The sequence below is a fragment of the Perognathus longimembris genome, chromosome 21 (assembly GCF_023159225.1).
Source record: "Perognathus longimembris pacificus isolate PPM17 chromosome 21, ASM2315922v1, whole genome shotgun sequence".
Taxonomy (NCBI): Eukaryota; Metazoa; Chordata; class Mammalia; order Rodentia; family Heteromyidae; genus Perognathus; species Perognathus longimembris.
The window spans coordinates 33,484,454-33,501,931 of NC_063181.1; the positions used below are offsets into that span (position 1 = coordinate 33,484,454).

A 17,478-nucleotide genomic window follows, 5' to 3' on the forward strand; every position below is an offset into this window, starting at 1 on the left:
TATTCTTTCTGTTTCATAACTTGGTTTCAGTTTACATTTATCTGACTACTCATGAAGAAACTTTTTTTTAATGTTTTGACTGTCTTTCTATTTTTTGTAAATTTCTTGTTCATATTCTTTGCCCATTTCTTTTAGGCAGCTTTGGTTTCTTTCTGTATTGATTGATACTTTTTTGTAAGTCTTACTAAGTTAGCTTTGCTTAAATATGTTGTATGTATTTTCTACATATGTGAACTCTAAAGTACAAAATATAATACTTAGTCATTTTTTTCCTTAGCCATTTTTGGTGCTTGTTTCCCACATCTGCTTTCTTGTACTTGTTTCCTTTTTTTTGTGTTTTGTTTTGTTTTTCATTTTATTTTGTTTCTATTATAATGGCATAATTTTTCCCCTTTAAATGTTTGGCACATTCACTATTGCAGCCATCTGGGCCTAAAATTTTTTTTGTTGGACTACATCCAATTATAGTTTCAATTTCTTTCTATAGTTTAATACTTTAGCGCCCATATTGATGAGATCTGTTTTTCTAGGACTTTATTTATCTAAAGTTTTAAATTTATTAGCAAGATGTATTGTATTGATGTAATGTGTGTCTGTGTGCTGGTCCTGAGGCTTAAACTCAGGGCCTGGGCACTGTTTCTGAGCTTTATTGCTCAAGACTAATGCCTTACTACTTGTACCACAGCTCTGCTTTTCACTTTTTGGTGGCTAATTGAGATAAGAGTCACACAGGGGCTGGGGATATGGCCTAGTGGCAAGAGTGCATGCCTCGTATACATGAAGCCCTGGGTTCAATTCCCCAGCAAAAGGCCAGAAGTGGCGCTGTGGCTCAAGTGGCAGAGTGCTAGCCTTGAGCAAAAAGAAGCCAGGGACAGTGCTCAGGCCCTGAGTCCAAGGCCTAGGACTGGCAAAACAAAACAGAGTCTCACACACTTTCCTGCCTGGGCTAGCTTTTAACTGTGATCCTCAGATCTTAGTCTCTTGAGTAGCGAGGATTGTAGGTAGGAGCCTGGTTAATTGGAGGTTAAGAGTCTTACGGTCTTTCCTGCCCAGGCTGGCTTTGAGCCATGATCCTCAGATTTCAGCCTCCTGAGTAGCTAGGATTATAGGTATGAGCCACCAGCACCCAGTACCCAACTTATTTTCTGGGATAAAGGCCTCACTGGCTTCCCCCCTCCCCCCGGCTGGCCTCAAATTGCTGGCCTTCCATCTCTGTCTCACAAACAAGTGTTATTATAAGCATATGTCAACCCACTCAAATGTTTTATATGTAATTATAGAGCTTCTTTTTTGGAGGACAACTCTAAAAAGAATTTGTACCGAGGCATGAAAGGACATACCTATAATCTAAGTAGTCAGAGAACAGTGGCAGGAGGGTTATGAGTTCAAGGCAAACCTAGGCTACCTAGTAAGTTTCATGCCAATCCATAATGAATCCCCCCCCGGCCGCCCCCCCCCCCAAAAAAAAATAGGGTCGTGGCTGTAGCTCGATGGTAGAGGACTTGCCTAGCACATGCAGGGCCCTGGGTTCCATCCCTTATACCACAAATAAATAAGTAAACAATGTTTTAATCAGATTTTGTTTAACGGTGATCTTCACCAATCTTTCAGGGGAACACCCATGTTTTTCATGTAAAGTATCTGGTAAAGAAGTGAAGCGTTGTTCTGTTGGAACTTGTGGGAAATTTTATCATGAAGCCTGTGTCCGCAAATTTCCTACTGCCATCTTTGAGTCTAAAGGATTCCGTTGCCCCCAGCACTGCTGCTCTGCCTGTGCTATGGAGAAAGACATCTACAAAGCAAGTAAAGGTAATACAGACCAAAGAAGGGCACAGAGACAGCTTGTTTGAATCTCAGTGGCAAAAAGTGTATTAAACACATTATAGACAACGTCAGGCATTTGTTCCGAATCTTTAGTTACAGGCTTAACCACAAATCCATGAGAAGAAAATTCTGGGGCTGGGATATAGCTCAGTATACCATACAGCAATATAGCATATATAGCAATGTCCCTGGGCAAAAAATATACAGTTAAAAAAAGAAAATTCTGGAGCTGGGAATGTGGCTTAGCGGTAGAGTGCTTGCCTAACATGCCTGGGTTCAATTCCTCAGCGCCACATAAACAGAAAAAGCCAGAAGTGGTGCTGTGGCTCAAGAAGTAGAGTGCTGGCCTTGAGCAAAAAGAAGCCAAGGACAGTGCTCAGGCCCTGAGTTCAAGCCCCAGGACTGGCAAAAAAAAAGAAGAAGAAAGAAAACTACCCTTGAAAAGCTCTTAGACAGGCACCATTTTGGATTATCAGGATCTCTCCAGCATTGAAACAGACTGTTTTTTTCTTTGAATAATGTCTAAGTGGTTAGTAGGCTTTTATTTAGGATCATATGCATAGGAATGACAGAAACAGTCTGGTGAAGAAAAAATAATTTATATTACAGTTATTATAATTAGTGTCACACAGGACCCCAAAACAGCCCAACTCCAAAGGTCGCCTGTCCAGCTCAGTACAACCCTACTTGCCTTGTCTTTACACAGGACGCATGATGAGATGCTTGCGGTGTCCAGTTGCCTATCACTCTGGAGATGCTTGCATTGCTGCTGGAAGCGTATCTGTGACCTCCTATCTTCTCATCTGTAGTAACCATTCCAAACGGGGCAATCATTCTAGTGCCGCTATAAATGTAGGCTTTTGTTTTGTTTGTGCCAGAGGTGAGTGTTAACCCTTTTTATTTCCTTGTCAAATCATTGGCATATTTCCGCTTTAGAATGAGTCTTAGCATTGAGAGAGAACTCATGCCATTTCTGTACAGCCTATATCACCCAATGCCAAATTCTATTCTGGGAGAGGTACGCATTACCAAAAGTCCCTTTTATTCACTCACTCACTTAGAGATAGGGTCTTGCTGTGTGGCCTTAAACTCAGGATCCTCCTATGTAAGCCGCTCAGGTGCTTGTTCCACCAGGTATACAGACATCCAGATTGTTAGAATATTTTTTTCCAAAAGCTAAACTAAAATTTTCTTTAAAAAGAGAGAGAGATAGAGCTAAGAAAATAGTTCAGTGGTAGGGTGTTTGCCTATCTAACATATGCAAAGCCCTGGGGTTAGTCCCCAGCACCACTAATATATTAAACAAAACAAAAAAACTTAGAATTACAGAAAAGTTCTTGGTTTTTCTGTTTAATATTTCTATTAATCGAAAGATTAATATTCTATAAGTAGTTTTGAAGTCCTCTCTTTAATCTAGAACTTTCAACTTACTAGGTTTTACTTGGAGGACAAGGCTAGCACAATTATTTTTCCATTGTTATGTTTTATAATGTTTTGGTTTAGCATTCAGAGGGCTTGATGGGACAAAGCTAAGAAAACATACAGTGACTTACTCAAGAGTCAGGAGCAAATACTTTTTTTACTTGCTCTAGCTATGGACACTTAAGTATGCCAAGAGATTGATCAGAGATTGATCAGCTGAAAACACTATGTCCCTGGAGAGGGTTAGCAAGCTTGAATAAAAAAACCTTTTTATACCTTTTTCTTGGGGTGGGGGTGGTTCTGGGATCAAACTGCAAGCAAGCAAAGCTTCTTTAACTATGATACACAGCATCCAGATTCGTCTTGGTTGTATTATAATGAAACTTTTCAAAAAATTTAGTGAGTATTTGGAAATCAACTAATATCCTCAAATACTATTTCTGTTGTTTTTAATAAAAATGCTAAGTTTTCTGTACTTACCTCAGGGACTCTAAGGCCTGTTAAGCCTGTTAGATTTTATTTAAACTGTACTGAAGATAAAAACATTTTTTTGTTTTTGCTTTAATAGTACTATAAAATATTTTCTACAATTTTGAATTAAAGATGAAATCCTGCTATGTTGCCTAGAATAATTGTGAACTCATGAGCTCCAGCCATGACTACCAGCATGTAGTAATTACTTATATTAAAAAGAAAGCTTTTTAAATAAAATTTTGATAGTATGAAAAATCTTAAGTTACTTTGAATGTATATGTGTGGGCGCGTCTGTGTGTGTGTGTGTGTACAGGGTCTTGAACCCAGCCTGGTGTGCTTATGTACTGGGGCTTGAACATAGCCTAGGCTGTCCCTTAACTTTCTGCCCAAAGCTGGTACTCTACCATTGAGCTACAGCTTCACTTATGGCTTATTAGTGATTAGTTGGAGTCTCACAGACTTTCCTGCCTGGCCTGGCTTTGAACTTCCATCTTCACATCTCAGTGTCCTGAATAGTTAAGATTACAGGCATGAGCCACCAGAACATGGCTCAGAGCCTACATTTTAAATACATACTACACTGTCTCCTGTTAACTGTATGAAATTTGGACATTACATAACTCTTCTTAGAAGATTCTTAGGTAATTAGCACTGTCAAGTTCCTTTCCTAACATCTGGTTCAGAGGCATTCCTTGATTCCATCTTAGTAGGTGGCAGCATCTGGAAGGTAATACCCACAGGAAAAAGTAAATGGTAACTCCTCTCTCCTTTCAACATGACCTCTAAATGACATTACTGTTGTGATTTGTGTTGTAAAGACCTAGATTGCTATAAACTAACTAGTAACCAAGATAGAGAAGTATTCTGTGGTCTCACAGTTTCCTGGACTCAGGACTGGCTTGCAGTCAGTAAGAAGAGATGGAAAAGGAAGAATTATGGGTGATTACAGCAGATAGTGTGTTTTCCTTCAAACAGGAAGCTGGATGGTAGATCCTGTACTGGTGTAAACTACTGCTTCTATAAACCCTTACATTGTCACAACAACTTTCTTTTCTTTTCTCTCTTTTTTTTCCCCCTGGGGCTTGAACTCAGTACCGGGGCACTGTCTTTGAGCTTTATTGCCCAAGGCTAATGCTATATTCCATTTGAACCACAGCTTCACTTCCAGCTTTTTAGTGGTTCATTGGAGATAGTCTTATGAATTTACTTGCCCCAACTGGCTTTGAACCTTGATCCTCAGATCTCAGCCTTCTAAGTAGATGGGATTACAGGTGCCCAGCTAAAATCGTATATTGTATTGATAGTTTCATTATTTGACAGAGAATGGTAGAATTTATTTGAGTGTTTCACAAGATGTGAGTGGAGATAGGAGACTCAGAGACTCAGTTCTGCCTTTGAGTCTTATTGTATATTCTGAAATAGGTCAGAGTTTTATGATGTGATTGATTGTACTTCTAACTAATGAAGTGATACCTTGTTTTGTTCTTTGGATGGTCATCATAGTACTTCTAAATGTTAAGGAACATAGTTTTGTTTTCCTTCTTGAATTTTTAGCAATCTTCCAGGGTTTTGGTATATGTCAAATGCTGTGCATGTTTTCAAATTATTCGGGGTTTTCTTCTGTAAAGTAGAGGTTTGTTTCTGTATAGCGATAAGGCATTAAATAACTCATACTCCTTTTAGTAACTGAAGCAAGCTTTCTGTTAGGTCTTCTTTTTTGTTCATGTCCACTCTCCACACCCAGCTTTCAAGCCCAGCTGCATAATAGGTGTTGGTTTGTTTCTTACCTCTTGGAATCATGGGTAGTTTCATTGCAGCTCATCTCTTTCTGTTTGTTTCGTATAGGGCTGATAGTTCAGGACCATTCAGACCCCATGTTCAGTTCATATGCCTATAAGTCCCACTACCTTCTGAATGAATCAAATCGTGCTGAGTTGATGAAATTACCTATGATTCCTTCTTCGTCAGCTTCCAAAAAGAAATGTGAGAAAGGTAATAATCACAATAGTTTATCTCTTGTTTTATTTTTGCATTTCCTATTTTTTTTTCTCTTTAAATGAAGGGGGGAAATGTATGCCTGTCAAGCACCATCTGTTGCTTTTGGTAAATTCTGCCTTGGTGGTTGTGACTGTGTCTTCATACGGCTGCAAAATTTTTTTAAAGGGCTTAAAATAATTCTGTTATCACATTTTTCACTTCTCCTTGAGATACTTTTCACACATTCCAAATATATAGGTTATTAGAGTAGCAAGAGTAGGATTTTGTCCAACATTTAAGGCTCTTTCTCTTCTGTCTGATCTAGAACTAACATTTATGTTAGAATAGAAGTGACATAATATGATCTATTACCGTCAGCTAAATAACAAGATAGGTTTTTAAAAGAAGGAAACCAAGATACACTTAAAAGTTTTATTTTAGAATGCATTCTAACATTTTGTTTCTTAAATATTTGTTAAAATGCTATGAAAATTGCTGCCATTCCCTTAGAAGACAATGGTAGGAAAGTGAGCAAGGAAGGTTCTCTAAATACTGGATGTTAGAAGGCAGCCCAGCCGAATTGCTGGTAGATGACCCATAGGAAATCAAGAATTAAATGAATGCATGTTTATATTCTTCCAGTGGATCTCATTGATAGGAGAAAACATCTGTGTTTAGTATTCCATAGCCTACTTACAATCAAGAGAAATATTGATTTGGCAATAATATATTGTTTGGGGAGTTAATATCCTAGAGGAAAAAAGTTGAGCTTGGAAGGTAAAGGGCTTGGACCTGGAGGCCAGATATGGAATCTGTTAATAACAATTCATGCATGCCTGATATGTACCATGTATGTATACTAAGTATACATGAAATGATTTGTTCTTTCTTTCCTTCCTTCCCCCTTCCCTCCCTTTCTTCCTCCCTCCCTCCTTTTCTTCCTCCCTTCCTCCCTCCCTCCCTTCCTCCCTCCCTTCCTCCCTCCCTCCCTTCATCCCTTCCTACCTTCCTTTCTCTCTCCCTCTCTCCCCTCCTCTTTCTTTATCTTTGTGCTGCTTGTTTGTGGTATCTTGCTCTTTGTCAGATATCTAAAGTGCCACTCATGATTAAAAGAAAGTATAAACAAGTTGATTAGGATTTGATATGTATTAGAAAGTGTTATTTCTTTTGTTTGTTTTCTGTGAGGTCAGATTATAATAACCTTATTGGTGATACTACCTTCCAAAACAAAGATGGGCATAGATCTGACTTCATAATGCAGTAAAGTTAGTCTATTGTAGATATTTTAGGAAATGCTCTATTTTCCAGCTGGTACCTTTTTAGTTCGAATCAGTTGTTGCTTTGTTTTCAGCCTTCAGTCTTAACCTTGCCATGAATTGAGATTATTTTGAGCCCTCTGCTTAGCTTGAAACATATATTACTTCTCTTGCATCCTAAAGCTGTTTTCTTGCATAGCACCAAGGTAGACTATTTGTGTTTTTTTTTTTTTCTGTTTTCCTTTGTGTTTTTAACATCTTTATCATGATGATTTTCACTGTTGATTCTGGCTCTGTATTTCCTCTGAAAGAAGACTCAACATTTAGGACTTTACAATAATCATTAGAAATGACCAGCCTGAGTTCCATGTCAGTACTGATAATCTCAAAAATTGTTTGCAAGGCCAATTCCAACAGTCATTCCTCCCCAAAAGGCAAATGAGTCATTTCATTTTGCTTTAAATTTACAGAATATTCTATCTACCTCAGAAGCATTCAAGCAGGTAATCTCTGGGCTGGAGAATTGAGCCAATCAGTCCATTTTGAGATCATCAGTTAAATGGCGGGGGGCATGGGGGGGGATCCTGATGATTGAAGGAAAAGCTTTTGAACAGAGGAAATACAGAAATTTAAATCATCTCTGGCTGTATATAGATTTTTGTTTTCATGTTAATCAGAAGCTTGAAAGTCTTAGGAAGACAAGATTTTTTTGAAAGTAGATTGCAAACTCTCAAAAGCATATCATTTGATCAAGTCACATAAAGGCTCTTAACATTTTGCTCGTGAGACTTTAAATTTCAGTATATTCAGAGGTTGTAGAGGTAAATTTCCAAAGGAAATAAGGATTTGTTTTTTCAGTAAATGTCTTATATTTATCATCAGAGGTTAATCACCCTTTTTTGTTACTTGTTGAAATATTAGAAATGCTTAAAACCCTCAAAAAATGAATTTTTTGCATTTAAAATCCCACTTTTGCCATACCTATTTAGTACCAATCCAGAAATCATTTTATGTATTTCAAAGGAGAGAGTTTTAAAAGGAGACTTAGAGGGATGTCCTGAATGTGGAACTTCATTCTACACTGGTAATTACTTAGTTTCATGCTATAAAGCAGTGGTTCTCAAGATTAAGTCAGAGAAGACTTATATAAACATAGTATCTAAACTTTTAGCTAACAGAATCACACATTTGTACAAAATAAGGCAACATGAATTTCTTTATAGTTGGCTATCATTTGAATCGTTTAATGTGATGCTTGATTATTAGGACTGGGTCTTCGGCAGCTATATTCTTTCCTTAGTTATTAAAATAGGAGAAATTGTTACTGTTGAAGTACATACTTATTTTTGGTTGATACAATATTTGCAAATGTGGGTCCATGCAAAAGAGAAAAAGGATCCTTGATAATGAAAAAGTTCTAAACCACTGCTATATAGTGTTTGACTTTCTGTCATCACTGAAAACATAATGATACTCAATCACCAATTAGAGAATCTGTGTTCTCAGTGTTCTTTTTTTATATCCTCTTGTGGGAAGGAAAAAATACCACTCAGCCCACTGCCCATTTCCATTCTTGTTAACAGAGCTTTCTAATTTTATTATAAAGGGATTTAGTTAATTGTGGCACTGGATTAAAATATAAAGATGTCCATTTTTTAGCACAGAAACACAAAAGAAAATTGTTTATTTTTTAACTGAATCCTCATATCTACTCAGTCTAAAAATTTATGATAATTTAAGAGTATTAGCTTCATGTTAAACTGGTGCTTCAATAGTGCATATTTTAGAAGAGTAAAGAGTACAATAATGCTTTTGGTGCTATTCAAAAGCTCTAAGTTTCTAGCATTGACATCCTAAAAAAAAATCCTAAAAAGTCTCTAAATATTTTCATTTCTTTTCTATTTTCTATTTTAATCCATCCTATAGATGTGACTTAGTCCCTTTGTTCTTGTCCTCCAACTTAAATCAAATGCACTTCAGAGATAATGTTCTCCTTTTTCTTTTTCCTCTCAGTTATTAAGACTGTCTTATTTATTTCAAGGTGGAAGATTGCTCTGCTGCGAATCATGCCCGGCTTCCTTCCACCCAGAATGCCTAAGCATAGACATGCCAGAAGGCTGCTGGAATTGCAATGACTGTAAAGCTGGCAAGAAACTCCGTTACAAGCAGATTGTTTGGGTCAAATTGGGAAATTACAGGCAAGTTTTCAAAGGACAAAGAGGAAGTAATTGTTTTTCAGATTGGATTCATAATGAATGCAGAATACAGGCAGACCAACCAAAACCTGTCTCCTTAAAATAGGAAAGAAATAGGTTTTCATTCTGGGTTTTATAGCATTGGGAGAGTTACGTTGTTGGACTTTCTTTTTCCTTGGAACTAGTTTCTAGGTATTTGTGTTGTACGTTGTTGGACTTTCTTTTTCCTTGGAACTAATTTCTAGATATTTGTTTTTTAGGTTCTGAAAGGGGGGTTTGTTGTTGTTGTTTGTTTGTTTTTGTCAGTCATGGGGCTTGAACTCTGGACCTAGGCACTGTCCCTGACTTCTTTTGCTCAGGCTAGGACTCTGCCACATTGAGCCACAGTGCCACTTCCAGTTTTCTGGTGGTTATTGGGGCTAAGAGGCACACAGACTTTCCTGCCCATGCTGGCTTCGAACTGCAATCCTCAGATCTCAGCCTCCTGAGTAGCTAAGATTACAGGTATGAACCACCAGTGCCCAAATGAAAGTTATTTTTATCCTAATAAATAACATACTACTAGGTTTTATAGTAAGAAGTCTTGATTGGACGGTAGAGGCAGTATTTTCTTTGTGTCTTAATTAGATTTATATTGATATCTAATAAGATTTAGTTTATATCCAGGCCAAAATAGCTCTCTCTGGTCCTGAATCTGGCCCATTTTGTTCTAATTTCTAGAAGCCCTAAGATGTGTTTATAAAAAGAGCTTTTATAATTTAAAGAGAGAATTATTCCAGGAAAAGCCTTTAGTTCTGATTTTTTTTTTTTTTTTTTTACAATATTGGGATTTGAACTAGGGGCCTATTCATGTTAGGTAGACACACTCCTACTGAGTCAAACCTCCAGTCCTTTTTTTGCTTTTAGTTGCTTTTCTTATGTTTTTGCACCTAATTAGTCTGAATTTCCATCTTCCTACCATTGTCTTTCCATGTAGCTGGGATCACAGTACATACCACCACACCTGCTGTAGGTCTAGCCCTTGCAAGATAGAGGCTGGAGGATTACAAGTTTGAGGCCAGCCTAAGGTGCAGAGTGAGAGCTCCCTCCTGCCTCAGAAAATCAAGGGTTAGGGATTCAACAGTGTGGATAGATCACTTGCTTCACAGAATGGAGTGCCGTAGATAAATCTCCAGTAGTGTATAACAAATAAAAACTTAGTTTTTAGCTAGATCAGGAATATGAAGTTGAGAAAGAATTCCCTTTTTCTTTTAACATGACAAGAAATGACCACATCCTAATTTAAAAAAAATCATAGCTTAAAAGTACATCAATTTATACATGTAGAAATAAATGTAAAATTTTAAAAGGCAAATATCAAACCAAGGGAAAGTATTTGCTCCCCCACATTCATTGGAAAATGACAAGTACTTTATTTTATAAAAACAGCGAAGAGGGGGCTGGGAATATGGCCTAGTGGCAAGAGTGCTTGCCTCTTACACATGAAGCCCTGGGTTCAATTCTCCAGCACCACATATATAGAAAACGGCCAGAAGTGGCGCTGTGGCTCAAGTGGCAGAGTGCTAGCCTTGAGCAAAAAGAAGCCAGGGACAGTGCTCAAGCCCAGAGCTGGCAAATAAAGACCCCAAAAAACAGCGAAGAGGCCAAGCACTGGTGGCTCACACCTGTAATCCTAGCTACTTATAGATCATAGATCAAAGCCAGCCGGACACAATAAGTCTATGGGACGTTTATTTCCAAAAACCACCAGAAAACTGGAAGTGGAGCTGTGGCTCCAAGTGATAGAATGCTAAACTTGAGCCCAGGCCCTGAGTTCAAACCCTAGAACTGACCAAAAAGAATTTTTCTCCCTAAGGCAGAGAACAGAATCAGTTTGCAAAATAGTAGCAAATAGGGAATAATCCCAGAAAAAAAAAAAATGCCTAGCCTCACTAAAAAATAATACACCATAAAACAGTTATGTGTTCAGTTAATAGATTGACAACAATTTAAAGGTTTGATTTATCAGCAGTGAAGGCATAAAGAAAGGAACAGTCGGAGGGTAGTCTGGAATCACATGTTAAAATCATAGCTACAGCATTTCTACTTAAAGGAATTTTTTTAGAGTATGGAATGATCTAAGCGTGGTGGTGCATACCTGCAACACCAGCATTTGGGATACTGAGACAGGAAGATTTTCTGTTCAAGGCCAACCTGGGCTACGTAGACCCCTATCTCAGTACAGCAAAACAAACAACACAATAGAACAAGCAGGCAAAAATGTCTATTGGTGCACTCATTTTGTTATTGTTTCCAACTGCAAAAAATTGAAATACCATAAATGCTCAATTAATAGACAATTGATCACATAAATTAGAGTGGAGCAATGCAGTAAAATGATGAGGAGATCAATCAGAGATTTATGCAGTGCAATGTATCTTTGATGTGTACATGAGACTAGATCTATGACATACAGTTTTGTTTTTAAAGGGTGTTAAACATAAGTAGTGTGCTTCTGTAAGTTTATACAATCTTGGGGCAAGGGGTAAAATAGAATCTTGCTGTATGTTGCCCAGGCTTATCTCAAACTCCCAGGCTCAAGGGATACTCCTGCCTCAGCCTCCAGCATAGCTGGAATTTCAGGTGTACACCAACTGTGATCTGGGAACAGTGCATTTTAATACTTGAAAAATACATATAATGTTAATATTATCAAAGATAAGATGACAAAAGGTAATATTTTTGCTTTTCTGTTACTTGTTTGTGCATCTGGTTTTTTACTTATTTGCTTGATGCTTTTTTTTATTATTATTATTATTTGTTTCTGTTTTTGTTGCCAGTCCTGGAGCGTGGACTCAGGGTCTGAGCACTGTCCCTGGCTTCTTTTTGCTCAAGGCTTGCACTCTACCTCTTGAGCCACAGCTCCACTTCAGCTTTTTTCTATATATGTGGTGCTGGGGAATTGAACCCAGGGCCTCATGTATATGAGGCAAGCACTCTTGCCACTAGGCCATATCCCCAGCCCCAACCTTGATGCTTTTTTTAAACTTACTTATTTTGGGTTCCCAAGCAGGAGCTCAAAGGGAACCACCTCCAGCCTATTTTCTTTTTTTATTTTTGAGAAAGTGTCTTGCGTATTGCTCAGGCAATAAGACTACTGCCTTAGTATTTACATTTCCTACTACAGCCAGGCATGCACCGTTTTTCTGTTGAGATGGCAGCTTTTAAACTTTTGACCTGAGCTGGCCTCAAACTGTAATCCTCCTGATCTCTACCATCTGAGTCAGCAGTACTTCCTTATTTGTTTTATTTATTTATTTGTTTCTAGGTTCTGGGTATTGAACTTGGGGCTTTGTACATGGTACCACTTGAGCCATATTACCAGCCTTTTATTGCTTTATTTTTCAGGTAGGATCTATGTTTTTACCCAGGCTCACCTTCTGTGTTGTGCCATCACAACCACCTTACTGACGTTTCTCCCCAGGCTGGCCTCAAAGCCTGCTCTTCCTGGTCTCTGCCTCTGGAGTGGCAGAGACTAGGCAGGTGCCACCATAGGCAGTTTCATTATCATTTTACAAAGATGTATTATTTTAATGGTTGTACATAATAATGTACATATTCCTGGAACCATATGTTTTGATGTGCTTTTTAATAAAAATGCACATACTACTATCATATGAGGGGTACACAGTTTGACAAATGAATAAGATTCCTAGGCAAAAAAAAAAGCCCGAATAGTGTAAATTTCAGAATATGTTTTAATATGAAATATTTATATGAATATGAAAGTATCCCTTTTTGGCATTTTTTAGTCTCTGAAGGTAAACTATGCTGATTTCAAACTTAAGATCCTCCTCCTGTCTTGGCTGGATTATTAAGTGTGAGCCACTATGCCTGGCTTGGAAGTGTCTTCTGGCTCAATTTTAACATTTAAATTTAAATCACATTACTTTTTAAAGAAACCCAAAGCAATGCTCCAGTTCATTTAGCAGCCCAATGAGATTTTATATCTAGGTCATATTCTTCTTGTATATTTTGGAAGGATTTCTGTCTGTGAACTAATTTGTACTGTTTCTTTCCAGTCAGGCCCAGTGGGGTCATTTGTTTGTTTTCAATAGCTAGTAACTGTGATGTTGTTGGGCCCGGGGGATGTGATGACCTGGAATGGCCCCTGGCAGAACCGTGAGCAACTGCTTCCTCAGTCTTCCTTGAGCAGAAAGCAGACACTGATTACATACAATAGTAGAGCTTTGTTGGACTTTTTTTTTTTGTCAGTTGTGGGGCTTGAACTCAGGGGCTGGGTGCTATCCCTAGTTTTTTAGCTCAAGGCTAGCCCTCAGCCACTTTTGAGCCACAGTGCCAGGTTTAGTCTCACAGAGTTTCATGCTGAGGCTGGCTTTGAACTGCAATCCTCAGATTTAGCCTCCTGAACAGCTAGGATTATAGGCATTGTGCCACTGGCACCTGGCTGGACTTGTAATTTTTAGGTGAGCAGCAGAGTACCCTTCGGACAATGCTTTCTCAGGTTTGACAGTATAAATCTGGGAGTACAACTGTTGTCATTTTTTTCTCCTAAATGACACAATTATTTGTCTAATTAGTGATTTAGTTAGGTAGCTACAAAGTAAGAGCTTGAAAAATCTGTTTATGTGTATGTATTCTGCATTGGTGACTTTATAAACCACAGAAGCCCACAGGAGGATCATTGGGGTTGGTGGCCTCTTTTTCTGACCTCTAGCTTTCCCCCCACCCCCCTTTATTTAGTTCCTGACTTGTCTAGTTACTAGAAACTCTAAAAAGCTCCTTACATATGGTTTCGTTTAATGACTGCTGTATGATCAATTATCATAGCACGATACTGCTTTGTTTCACTCTGGCCCTACTCCGTATTAAAAGGAATTAGACTTTGAAATGCCAACTGATACAAAGGCCAAGACGTATTTTCCCTGGATGATTCAGAAAATGCAGGTTTGCACAGGAGACATTGTTCTACTATGGAGCATTTATCCTCAGAATGATTCCTTTGACTGATCGAAGTAATCCTTTATTCCTCAAAAGATAATCCTTTATTCCTTGAAAGTGTATCAGTGTGGGGGTGACAGGGGAGACCTGACTTCTAGAATATTAACTAGGTTTGGAATAGGATTGGTAGCATACCGGTTCTTGACCCAGTGTTATTATTAGACCATAGGACTTATTATTTTTATGACATAGTTCATAAATGTCAAATATTAAACAGTTAAAGAGAGAAACTAAATCAACTGTTTAGAGCCTACTTGTTTAATATATGCTCACCTCTTTGTTAATTCATTTGCTAATGCATAGTAATTTTTTTGTTTGCTTATTTATTTATTTATTTATTTATTTATTTATTTATTTATTTATTTTGGTGATTGTTGGGCTTGAACTCGGCCTGGGTGCTGTCCCTGAGCAAATTTGCTCAAGGCTAGTGCTCTACCACTTTGAGCCACAGCCTCACTTCTGGGTTTTGAGTGGATAATTGGAGCTAAGAGTCTCAGGGGGATTTTTCTGCCTGGGCTAGCTTTGAACTTTGATCCTCAGATCTCAGCCTCCTAAGTAGCTAGGATTACAGGCATGAGTTACCGTTAACTTAATGTTTTATTTTTGGTTGGTCAAGGGGCTTGAATCAACTCTGGGCCTGGGTACTGCTCAAAGCTAGAGCTCTACCTCTTTTTGTTTTTTGTTTTTTGTTTTTTGGGGTTTTTTTGGCCAGTCCTGGGCCTTGGACTCAGGGCCTGAGCACTGTCCCTGGCTTCTTTTTGCTCAATGCTAGCACTCTGCCACTTGAGCCACAGCACCACTTCTGGCCATTTTCTGCATATGTGGTGCTGGGGAATTGAACCCAGGGCCTCATGTATATGTAGAGCTCTACCTCTTTGAGCCACACTGCCACTTGCGTTTTCTGGTGGTTAATTGGAGATAAGAATCTCACAGGCTTTTTCTGTCCAGCCTGGCTTTGAACAGCAATCCTCAGATCTCAGCCTCCTGAGTAGCTAGAATTACAGGTATGTGCCACTGGCGCCTAGCTAATGTAATGTTGTTTAATGATAGGTACTTTGGGTTATGTTTGAACTTGTGTTCAAAATAGCTTGTGTTAATAATCTGAGTAAAATTGCAACCGTGAAGCTCATTATTTCCTCTTGCCAACCTGTAGAGAATAGTGAGATACATTACTTTCTTAGTCTATAACTGCTTTTGTTTTCAGATGGTGGCCAGCTGAGATCTGCAATCCCAGGTCTGTGCCACTGAACATCCAGGGCCTTAAGCATGACTTGGGGGACTTCCCTGTGTTCTTCTTTGGTTCTCATGACTACTATTGGGTACACCAAGGCAGAGTGTTCCCTTATGTTGAAGGAGACAAAAATTTTGCTGAGGGACAGACTAGTATTAACAAGACCTTCAAAAAAGGTAAGCTGGATCATGTTTATAGTTCCTCAGAACTCAGACTGCGCTTTGGGTTTCTTGATAAGCTCATGTGTCCATTACATTTCCACTACTAGATATTCATTAGCATGATGATTCTGCATCAGTAAACTAAAATGTATACAAGTGTATATGAAAGGGGCTGCTTTAGCAACCTTTCTGTAAATGAAGTTTCAGTTGGAAATAATGTCAGTCAAATGCAGCTTGATTGCCACACAAGAGTAGTAAAGGCTTCCCAGGAGAAGCCCTATTCTGCCTTTTACTGGATTTCCAGGAGTTTGGCTTTCTGGGGCAGAAGGTCAACAGCTACAATTGTCAGGGCACTGGCGGGCTCTGTCACTAAGGTAGGGCCTCCACATGCACAGAGCATAGTGTTCAGTGAGTTGGATCCTTTGTTGTGATTACCAGTGCTGGTGTGAGTAGTAATCTCATGCCAGATGCAGAGCACTGAGAAGGTACGAAACTAATGTTCTAACTGTATTTTTGTAATTATTTACTTTGGTCTTCTTGTCAGCACTGGAAGAAGCTGCCAAACGTTTCCAGGAACTGAAAGCACAAAGAGAAAGTAAAGAAGCATTAGAGATTGAGAAAAACTCAAGAAAACCTCCTCCCTACAAACACATCAAAGTGAGTCTTTAACCCATGAAAACATGGGTATTTCACAGACAAGAGAAAATATATTTTTCTCTCAGTAAAGGCCCTTGTGTTAACTTTCACTAATTACCAGCCAGAACTCTGTGAAATTGACTAAGAACTTTTACTGGAAGCATCAAATGGGAATCCTAGCTGTGGTGCTTTAAGAATTGGGTCTTTGGGCTGGGAATGTGGCTTAGTGGTAGAGTGCTTGCCTAGCATGCATGAAGCCCTGGGTTCAATTCGTCATAACAGAATTCCTCATAATTCCACATAAACAGAAAAAGCCAGAAGTGGCGCTGTGGCTCAAGTGCTAGCCTTGAGCAAGAGAAACTCAGGGACAGTGCCCAGGCCCTGAGTTCAAGTCCTAGAACTGGCAAAAAAAAAAAAAAAAGAATTGGATCTTTGACAAATCCTCTCTTACAAGGAAACAACATGGCCTAGGTGAAAATCCATTATTCATGCTCCTATTAGGTTATCGTGTAACCAAATGAGAACACAGGTCTTTAGTCCACACACAAGCCTATTTTCTCTCAATTTCAGTTTTGAAGTTTCTGTCAACCAATGAAAGGAGAAGTGAGAATTTCACATCAAGTTTAGATATTTTTGTCACCTGAGCTCTCTCCTATTCTTAGTTTAATTTAATCCTGGGGCAATTGAGGTAAAAAGGTTTTTCCTCAACTCACACCACAAGACATTAGCAGAGGCCAGAAGAGGTTGGATGTTTTGATTTTGTGTTCAAATTGACCTATCTGTTGCTATCATCTGTGATTTTGTTTCCTAGGCTAACAAAGTGATAGGGAAGGTTCAGATTCAGGTTGCTGACCTGTCAGAGATCCCCCGCTGTAACTGCAAGCCTGCTGACGAGAACCCTTGTGGCTTAGAATCTGAGTGTCTGAACAGAATGTTGCAGTATGAGTGCCATCCGCAGGTGTGCCCCGCTGGAGATCGATGTCAGAACCAGTGCTTCACCAAGAGGCTGTACCCAGATGCAGAGGTCATCAAAACTGAGCGCAGAGGCTGGGGCCTCAGGACCAAAAGAAGCATTAAGAAGGTAGCTCAGGGATGGAGGTGGAGTGGAGAGGAACCACAGGACCGATGCCTCAGTGAGCATCAGTGTGGGGATACAATACAGAGATTAACCAGCCACTGGTGGCTCACACCTATAATCCTAGCTGCTCAGGAAGCTAAGATCTGAGGATCGCGGTTCAAAGCCAGCCCGGGCAGGAAAGTCCATGAGACTCTTCTCTCTTCTCTTAACCACCAGGAAACGG

General features: G+C 39.0%; 1 protein-coding gene across 3 annotated transcripts in view; it reads left to right on the forward strand.

Annotated features, from left to right (window-relative positions):
* Window positions 1–17,478, forward strand: part of Nsd3 (nuclear receptor binding SET domain protein 3) — a 120,455-nt gene that overhangs the window by 87,490 nt on the left and 15,487 nt on the right. For 2 of the 3 annotated variants that reach the window (XM_048330279.1, XM_048330280.1), the window contains exons 13-19: window positions 1,612–1,809; window positions 2,531–2,704; window positions 5,566–5,712; window positions 8,995–9,151; window positions 15,354–15,556; window positions 16,086–16,198; window positions 16,989–17,258. In XM_048330279.1, the coding sequence (XP_048186236.1) occupies window positions 1,612–1,809; window positions 2,531–2,704; window positions 5,566–5,712; window positions 8,995–9,151; window positions 15,354–15,556; window positions 16,086–16,198; window positions 16,989–17,258 (1,262 nt within the window). The remainder of the gene's footprint in view (window positions 1–1,611; window positions 1,810–2,530; window positions 2,705–5,565; window positions 5,713–8,994; window positions 9,152–15,353; window positions 15,557–16,085; window positions 16,199–16,988; window positions 17,259–17,478) is intronic. The other variant, XM_048330281.1, reaches the window with a different exon arrangement.